We start from the raw sequence: 10,142 nt of genomic DNA on the forward strand, positions 1-10,142 counted from the left end.
GCACAAATCTTCACCGCTCCTCTCGCGCAACAGCACACGCCGCTGAACAAACATCCGTACACGCGCGCCCTGGCGCATGAGCTCGGCCAGGCATCTATTTTGCCCATTAACTTTTATCTATTATCGCGCGGTATGGGTATTCAAACACGTCAATTGACATGGTTCAATGATATTAAATTGGGGATCAGCCTTCTGTCTAATTTAGTTTTACAAAAAGCGATTTGTGTGAGAGGAATAATGAGCTGCCAAACACTTACAAAGAATACATTTTTATTAGTTGTTTTATCATTTTACCAGACATTTGAGCGGTTTTCTTGATTTTTCATTAAAATCAATGAATTCCGGACTCCATAGCAGTCCTGAGTTGCAATGTTTGTTGAGTATACTTGGCAACAAATACGGTTCGATGAGGGTACAAAACAAAACAAAAATGCATTCTGGAGGACAGTCTTAATTCTTTGACAGTGCACTAATTTAACTTCGCCCTGCAGCAGCTTTATGCTAATGAGCAGAACAATAGGCCCCACAGCCCGCAGCTTGATGCGCCGCTTTCGAGTGCCTGGAAAATAATCATTCCTACAGACAAGTGGATGTGTCAAAATGAGCTCGCGGCACGTAGTATGGAAAGACGACATGGAGTGACTAGAGTTTGGATGATTTCCAAATGTTGAAATAATTGTATTGCAATAGTTTTACCTTTTGTAGAATTCACAAATTCATGTGTACCCTGTGAAAGACGTATTTTTAAAACTACCAAGATGAGCTAACCTTGATAGGCTATTATTAACTTACTACCCACCCTTAGGATCTGTTTACAAGCCTAATAATGTACATTTGGAAACCTGTTTTGACATGTTCTGTTTACAGCAGAATTAATTGTCCACATGTCAGGGGTCCAGTCAAACAACAATAACTGAGGGATTAATATAATCATAATCACTTCTTAGACGTGTGGATTTTAGGTAGAGAGTGATTTGGCCGAGAGACAGTGCATTTATAACCCAGCAGTAATCGTTCTTTGCCCCATTTGAAGATCTTTGTCCAACTGATTACGCCTCACGCTTCTCTCTCTCTCTCTCTTGGCCAGATTGCTTGTGAAACCTATTTTACCGTGCAATTTCCTTTTCAGCCGCATACGGGGTGCAGACTGCACAAGCGTGGCTTTTGTGATGCAAAGCAGGGGACCCCCTCTTTTATTAATTATGTATGCGTAAGATGACTGATTCATATGTCCGGAATTCAACTGTCGTATCAAACACATGTCGCCGTCGGCGCTTTGCTCAAATGCAAAACAAAAAAAAATATATAGACAATTTATCTGTTTTGGTATTTATCTGTTGTGGATGTGTAATTTATCTCCCATGTTTTTTCTGTCAGTTATTTGCTTTAAGAGAACAGAAGATAGAATTGCAAGCACTCTTGAACGCTGTTGTCCACACGATGCACTGCTTTGTTGTCATTTTCCGTTGATGGGCAACCCCTCCCCTTTTTAATTTGGGATTCTGATGGTCTGGTAGTGACGGACAGATCAGAGCCCCCCAAAGGAGACGCACAAAGCCGAGGCACGTGTGCATTTGTATAGAAACCCATCAGACCGTAAAAAGAGGTGGGTCCCGGCGTGTGCTCTTGTCGGGAAGGAAGGGGCGCGGAGCGCATTGTAATATAATAAACCTCAGGTACATCTGCTTAGCAATCTGCAAATCCTCCTACATTTTCACCCGACACCAAGCCTTCCTACCCTCCCACTCACAAATCCATAGGGATCTTAGTTCCATCTGATTGGCTGATGTTGTGGCAACAAGGGGCGAGAACAATGTCATCATTTCTCCTTAAAAAGAGTGCTGCTATGCCTTACTGATGAAAAGCATTTCATGAGGAGAGCGGCGAGACGCGGAGAGACCACAGAAAACCGAAATATCATCGGTGTCTGCAATCCACTAGACTCGGGATTTTGTTTTGACACCATTCGTCTCTCGCATCCCCCTTTTCTACAGTGCCTTCTGCTTCACCACCAAGATGCCCCGAGGATTTTTAGTGAAAAGGAACAAGAAAGCAACACCTGTTTCCTACAGAGTTCGCTCTGATGAGGAGGAACAGGGACAGTTCCCGGTCCTGCCGACACAGGCGAATGCTCTGACATCCGGCACGATCGCATCCAGCCCTCCTCGTGCTGCAACATCATCACCAAATAGTGAGCCCGGCCGGGACACATCCAGACAGGATGCTAAACCAGTTCAGTTCGGAAATCCGGAGGCAGTGTACCAGGCATTATACAGCCCCACCCGGCCCGTCAGCAAGGAACATGAGCGGGCATATTTTGAGAGACGCTTCAACCTCGGTTCACCGGTCTCCGCGGAGTCATTCCCGACACCTGCGGCTCTCAACAGTTTAGATCACCTCCTGTTCGCACCAGTGGACCTAAAAATCGGAACCAGCAACAGCAACCGGAGCGGCACCACTAACAGCGTCCCAACAACAACTGCTACAACCAACACAACAAAAAGACCTTCATCCGACAACACCGAGCGCAAGAGCAGGCCAGCGCCTAAAAAACCCAAAGCGATCAGGAAACTGCAATTTGAGGATGAGGTCACAACTTCACCAGTGCTCGGATTGAAAATAAAGGAGGCACTGGTCGACCAGAAACCCACACAGCCACCTTCCGCGGGCGATAAGCCTCTCGGAGAGTTTGTCTGTCAGTTATGCCGAGAGGCATACGTCGACCCGTTCGCTTTAGCCCAGCACAAGTGCTCGCGCATCGTCAGAGTCGAGTACAGGTGTCCGGAGTGTGACAAGGTCTTCAGCTGCCCCGCTAACCTGGCGTCCCACAGACGCTGGCACAAGCCGAAACCTCAAAATGCAACGATGGTTTCTGGAAACCAAAACCCCAAATCGGAGGTCACCAAAATGCCCGCCGGGGACAAGGGTGCGTCGACCGAGATTGCCAAGGATACCGTGCGCGCGGAGCTTGCGAGTGACAGAGACACACCCAGCCCCGGGCTGTCAGAGTCGGGATCTGAAGATGGGCTATACGATTGTCACCACTGCGGGAAAAAGTTCAAACGTCAAGCTTATTTGAGGAAGCACATTTTGTCTCATCACGCCTCCCAAAGCCAAGATGCTGGCCTGACAGCCCAGAGCGAGGGCAAAGCGAAGACACCGTTCGCTTTAGATCAGGCACAAAACCAAGTACCGCTGAATCTCAGTTCTTCTGAGTGTCACTTGTGCCCGGTTTGTGGCGAGAACTTTCCCAGCAGAGTGAGTCAAGAGAGGCACGTTCGCCTCCAGCACTCCTCACAGGTGTACCCCTGCAAATACTGCCCTGCGATGTTCTACAGCTCCCCGGGACTAACGCGACACATCAACAAATGTCACCCGTCGGAAAATCGCCAAGTCATCCTGTTACAGATGCCTGTGCGCCCAGCCTGCTAAATCACTACTCAAAACAGTGCCTTCTCATGGAACCGACGTCACGAGTTTCACAGCGCAAGGTGACTCTTTAAACAGCAACAGGATGTTAAAATCCTCCAATGAACTTGAATGCTATATTTTCTGACGTAACTTAGTTTATCTGGAGAGTAAAACTAGACTGTTAAATTATTTTTCTAGGATCTCTGCACATTTGCGATTACGCATTAGCTTCTAGACCTAAGAGAGGGATATCCTAGCTGTGATGTCGTGAGAAAAATGCCTTTTTAATTCACAGGCCGTAAATGTACTTATCACTTTACTAGCTTTAACATAGCTTGTGAATCTGTGGACATTGGAATTTAGCTTTTCCAGACAAAAAAAAAAATTTTTACATTCCGGAAATATTCCCTGGGCCTTTTAGTGTAGCCACAAATGCCTTGAAATAGAGTTCTCTACATTATCTTCTGCTGTACAATTGCCTTAATCATGTATCCTGTCAAGTGATTGTTTGGACGTCTTATTTATCATCAATGCGTTTGTCACAAATCGTAGCCTACATTTATTATTTTTATATAATTGCAATACATTTACCTTTACATTTATTTTTATTTATTTATGTATTTATTTATTGAAAATATTTATTGTTTCGTGAGAGTAATTTGTGAGTCGTGTTGACTTTGTTTTCATTGACATAGCCAAATGTTGTCTCTGTCAAACTTGTCGTCTAAGTTTGCTTAGATGCTTTCAATTAAGTTGAAGTGTACTAGCTTGCAATCCAAGACATGACCTTGTAACACCCATTGCCTTTAGGTACAATCATTGTTTACCGGCAGCTTATTTTGTAATCATTAGCTCTTAACATGCTTCTATGTGTCTGCAGTATTTGCTATGTGTCCAAATAATAAAAAATAAACAACAACACTGTGGTTTAATAAGCAGTTGTTATTATTTTGTTGAACTAATATTGTGTTTAAGATGTTTTTCTCTCATCTATATAGAGACTTCTAGCAACAAATATCATATAAACAAATTTTGCCCATGATAACAGCTCACTCTCGGTCACTCAAGTGTCTTCGTGCTTATCCAACATCCCATTAATGGCTCCAGTTTTCATACAGATCAGATCAAAAAACCTAGTGACCTTAAAGGAGTTCTGTACAACTAACAAGTACAAATTACAGTCAAGTCATGACTGAGTGCACAGTGCTTGACTGAGTGCTTGTGATTGAAACCATACTTTCTCTGGCAATGCTGCAGAGAGGCACAAGTTACATCTGTGTGATAACATGGGAACAGTATGGAATTTGCTTGGCTGTGTGTCTGAATACATTCCCTGAGTGAAGCAGTATTACTTTGTGTAAGATCCTCTGGTGTTTTGAACTTACTGACCCAAGTCTCAAGGGAATAATACAGGCCATAGACTGTATAATACAGGCAATAAGCCTGTTCAGTGTTATTATCATATTAAAGAAAATATCGTCATCTCTCTGCATCTCGCAGACCAGAAACACAACAGGTGTGTGTGCGTGTTCACACACGTCGTTATGTGCATGCGTGCGCATATTTGTGTGTTTATATGTGTGTGTGTGTGTGTGTGTGTGTGCGTGTGTGTGTGTGTGTTTTTGTTCACGTGCATGCTTGTGTGTGCCTATGTGTATACAAGCATGTGTGTGTGTGTGTGTGTGTGTTTGATTAGATTGATCTACATGAAAATAACAGCACCATAGGAAAGTTTTGGAATCTTGCATATTTATTGAGCATGTGAAGTCCTTGTCCATCTGATACTGTGATGTTCACCTTATACATATATAATGAAGCATGCACTTTGGCCGTGACAATAAAAGAGAACATTTTGGGGGACAAATAGCCTTGGAGGTCGAGTCTGTCCTGGCCACTCTTGGACAGAGCTTTTATCTGTAACCCTCAGATGCACTATAAGTAGAAAGGTGCTGCTCAGGGACCTCTGCACACCTGGGTTACACCTGCCCCTCGCCATGGCAACCAGTTCCCCTGAATGGAAAAACCCAAGGGTCTGCCGCCAGTAAAGTACTGCTATGTTAGCTGCGAGAGAGAGAGAGCGTCCTGCGGGATACAACAGCGCTGTGTATAGCATGGACATGTACTGACTAAGCCAACTGTCATTTTCCAACCACTGAAAGCCCTATTATCAAAACACGCATGAAGAAATAGCAGATGGTGAATGGATATTGCGTCAGTTGGATGGATTGGTGGCACTCACAGTTTTTGTGTGTGTGTGTGTGTGTGTGTGTGTGAGTAGTCACCCCCTGTGACATTTGGTTGTGGTGTGAAAAAGAATAATCAACTGATATGAAGAAAACATACTACTGTGGGTTTTAATGTAGGCGGGAGAAGAGAAATAGAGGGGGGGAAAAAAGCCCCATCAAAAGGATTGGGTGTGGTCAACATTTCCCTGTCAGCGTCCACAATGCTGGTGGTTTACCAAGGTGGTTCCCCAGAACGTGCTAGTCGTCTAACTTACTGAAAACATTCCATCACTTCACCTTTTTCCCCTGATCTATCTACAGTATACACACAAATAGAGAAACTCTGATATACCAACACACACACACACACACACACACACACTGAAACTAACACACACTAGCCCCGCCCCCTATGCCACTCCCTATGTGAGTGACAGGTGGGTGGCAGCTGCAGAGCGAGAGGCCATAAGAGAAGCAGATAAAGACCCTCAAACACAAACAGCGCTGTCGCTGCCTCACCTTACTGTACTGCAAGCAGGGGCCCAGACCAGACACACACACACAGGCACATGTAGACAGAGGCAGAGTCAGAGGAAAAAGATAACTAGATGATAATAAAAAGTAATTATAATGAAATCATGTATTTGCCTTCATGTAGGTGGTCATCAGGAGGTGTACAGAACAATTGTAGTATCTCTTTCCACAGTTCTGCATAGGAGTATACTATCTAGAACACTGCTACCACATGTTTGCTTGTGTGTGTGTGTGTGTGTGTGTGAAATTATTTTTAGATGTGTTTCTGTGTGCACAAACATAAGCATATATATATGTCTTGCATGTATGTGTGTGTTTAGATGCCATGTGTGTGTATGTGTGCATCCACGGCTGTGATTGTGTGTGTGTGTGTGTGTGTGTGTGTGTGGGTGTATGTGTCTCTATCTGGGTGTGCATGTGGCATTGTTTAATTGGACATGGAGGGCATCTGTGGTCACTCTCCATCCAGCTCCCCCTCCAGCTCCAGCACAGCTGAGTGGCGCCCAGCCCTGGACCTGGGTCCAGCAGCGCACCCTCCACCCCCCTCCTGCCCGCCCGGCCCGCCCGCCCCACTGCCCCGCGCTGGCCACGTGCAGCAGACCACAGCGAAGCGCCCATCCTCACTGACTTACTGACCACACACACCACCGGACCACCACCAGCCTGACCGCACGTCTGGCCACTCCAATCAGCCCCGTGCCCACTGAGGTCTGGCCTCGGCGGTCTGGCCCAGAGACCGGCGCTGGTCTGGTGTAGGCCTGGCCAGAACTCGGCTCGCATGGATGGGCCCACCACCACCGCCACCGCAGGCCTCTGCCAGTTACCAGATTTTGTCATTAAAGCCCCGTTTGCATCTAGTATCCATCATGATTAGCCACTGTCACAAGGACCGAGAGATTGCAATGATTGGTAGGTGTGCGACGCAGACAGAATGCCAGTAGGTATCTTTAGTCTCGCGTGCATCTGCTGACACTTATTTGCGGTCTGCAAACACCACGATTGTGTTTCCACTGCTGTCCCTTTTTATCTGGACCACAGGCCAGGAATGGATTGAAAAGTAAGCACCTCTGCGTTGGACAGGGGGGGGGGGGAGCACATAAATCAGCGAGGCCAAACATGAGCACACCTGCCCTGTGTGTTGCGTTCCGTCCACCCACCCCCCCCCCCCCCCCCCCCCCCCCCCACACACACACACACACACACACACACACACACCACACACACACACACACACACACACACACACACCACACACACACACACACAAACACACACCACACACACACACACCACACACACACACACACAAACACACACCACACACACACACACACACACACACACACACACCACACACACACACACACACACACACACACCACCCACGCATCTCCAGGTTTCCTCTCCTTCGCTTTTGTCTGCCCGCCCCGTCTGCTGTTTACCCCCCTCCCCCCCCCCCTCCTCCCTGAAAAGAAAGGGGGGGGAATAAAAGAAGAGAAAGAAGTGAAAGAAGTGAACAGGCTCTTTCAGCCTGACAGACGAGTGCTGCCCCGCGCGTGCCTCCTCTTATCTGCCTCGGCGCGAGACAAAAGGAGGGAGAGGAAAGTAAACACTCTCTTTCTCTCCGCTCGCTTTCTCTCTCTCCCTCGCTTGCTCGCCCCTCCCCTCACTGCCCTCCGCAGCCCCTGGCAAGTCAAACAAACCTTAAGGCATTTTCCAGTACGGCAGGTGCTGCTGTCAGGGACACGCGCACAGGGGGGAAAAAGTCAACAGGAAAAGATTTGCTACAGGGTAAAAGCAGATGTGTGTGTGTGTGTGTGTGTGTGTGTGTGTGTGTGCACACAAACACACGTATACTAAAACACACACACACACACACACACACACACACACACACACACATGTGTATGCACAGGTAACATGGATTTATGTACACATACATGCACATTGCATATGTGCATGACTTGCACATACAAATTGCTGACAAAATAACCAAACTACTTAGAGGACTTACCCGGTAAGATGCCAATCTCAGGAGCCATAGCATTAGAAGCTGAGACCAGGCCTTTTGCTGCTGTGCTTTATTATTTATATCTTGGTGTGAAGGTCCTTTCTTATAAATCTAAAGAATCATTTAAATACATAAAAAATAAAAATGAAAACCTCATCTTTACTGTCTTATGCTGGATACTAATGTGCAGTGGCACAAACCAGAAAAGCCTGAACAAAAAATAACTGCAAAAAGCCTCGGAATGTCACCAGCATCTGAATGGTTCACAGACATTCCCACTTGTGTGTTTGTTTGTTGTTGCATGTGTATGTGATGTTTATCTCTGTATGTCTGTGTATGTGTGTGTCTGTGTGTGTGTTAACTGCTTGTTTTGGAGTGAGTGACAGGGGCCAAGTCTGGCACACGTCCATTGTGTGTGATTCCTGAAAAACCTGTGACATATTTCTCTAGTCCCAAACCAGACGGCTTTTTTCCTCCCCCCCCACCCCCCCCCCCCCCCCTTCACAGGGAGGACAGCTGATTCCAAACTGGGGCCCAGACAAAAGCCCCAGGACCTCCTCCACACATGTCCCCTACAATGGCCGCTCTTAATGCTTGTAAATCTATTCAGAGATTCAGAGGCCTGGATAATAACAAGCTGTTGAGAATGAATTTCCAATGAGAGAAGAGGCCTCTCGCATTAGAGGCTGATTATAGAGCGGCTGCAGCCCTCTGGACAGCGCGAAGGGAACATGAAACAAATCCCCCATTTAGAGACAATGAGGAGAAATGTTTATGTTTTGCTTTACACTAGCCAAGAGCTAAGCCTTGTGCTGCAGTGGTGGAACTCTGTGTTGCGTGGGCCATGGGAGCACGTACGGCTACGTCTTTACCAAATACACACGCTAACACATCCACGCACATGACATATAGATACACATCATCAACATACATGCAGTTCAGTTAAAGACAAACTGTCTATGGAGGGACTTTAGACTTTTTCATTTCGTAAAGATAATATAGCATACATGCTTACACAAACACCAAAGACATCTATTGCTCACACACACACACACACAGACACTACACACTACACACACACGCACACACACTTCTAGTAATTACAGGTCTGTTCCTTTTCTCTGTCCTGTGTGTCCCAGTGCTGCTCAGTATTCGGGTTCATGAAAGGTCGATAGAGGTCGGCACAGGGTTTCTCAATGCCGCTCCAGGAAGCAGGGGCATAATTATGCAAATGCCGCTGGCTCCCCTCTGATGCTGCCAGTCTGCTTATCTGGCCTGCGCTCTGTGATGCTCAGCAGAATCTCTTCAAGCATCCGCTCGCTTGTGCACATGCACACACACATACACACATACACATACACACACTGAATACAAACACATACACAACATACAAATTAGCATGCGAAAAGACACACAAGTAATACAAACACATTCAAGTAAATTTCTGTAACATAACATTCATATTCTCACACATACTCTTAGACATTGATATCCACACTCTGGAAAACCCCCGAAAATAACATAAATGAAGCAAAAAGTAAATGAAGCAAAAAGTTCCCTGCATGCTTCATGTTCAGTGTTTCAGTGGAAAAAAAAAACGATGCGTTCGGACCTCCATCAGCGCAGGACCATTTGGCACTGCTGATTGAGGTGACAGAGGAACAGTTCCACTTAAAAGCACCACTCTTCAGAACCAGGGACTAGACAAAGACAGAGTAGGCTGGCACACACACACACACACACCAGCTGGGCACATGGTGCCATAGCTGAGACGGCACCAGTTCAGCCAAATGTCACAAAGAATTCACAATTCACATGTGCTGTTTTTCAACAGATTAATACAAGTAACTAGTTTAGCTATGTTGCCATTTGTGTGTGTGTGTGTGTGTGTGTGTTCTCTCTCGTGTGTGTGTGTGCATGCACGCATGCATGTGTGTGTGTGTGTGTGTGTGTGTGTGTGT

At 46.2% G+C, this 10,142-nt stretch overlaps 1 protein-coding gene across 1 annotated transcript; it reads left to right on the forward strand.

Annotated features, from left to right (window-relative positions):
- The first annotated feature begins 1,470 nt into the window (after window positions 1-1,470).
- Window positions 1,471-4,324, forward strand: insm1a (insulinoma-associated 1a). The gene has a single exon (XM_042095455.1). The coding sequence runs from the start codon at window positions 2,017-2,019 to the stop codon at window positions 3,430-3,432; it is 1,416 nt and encodes a 471-aa protein (XP_041951389.1). The 5' UTR covers window positions 1,471-2,016; the 3' UTR covers window positions 3,433-4,324.
- Window positions 4,325-10,142: the final 5,818 nt, after the last annotated feature.

The sequence above is a fragment of the Alosa sapidissima genome, chromosome 6, assembly GCF_018492685.1.
Source record: "Alosa sapidissima isolate fAloSap1 chromosome 6, fAloSap1.pri, whole genome shotgun sequence".
Lineage (NCBI taxonomy): Eukaryota > Metazoa > Chordata > Actinopteri > Clupeiformes > Clupeidae > Alosa > Alosa sapidissima.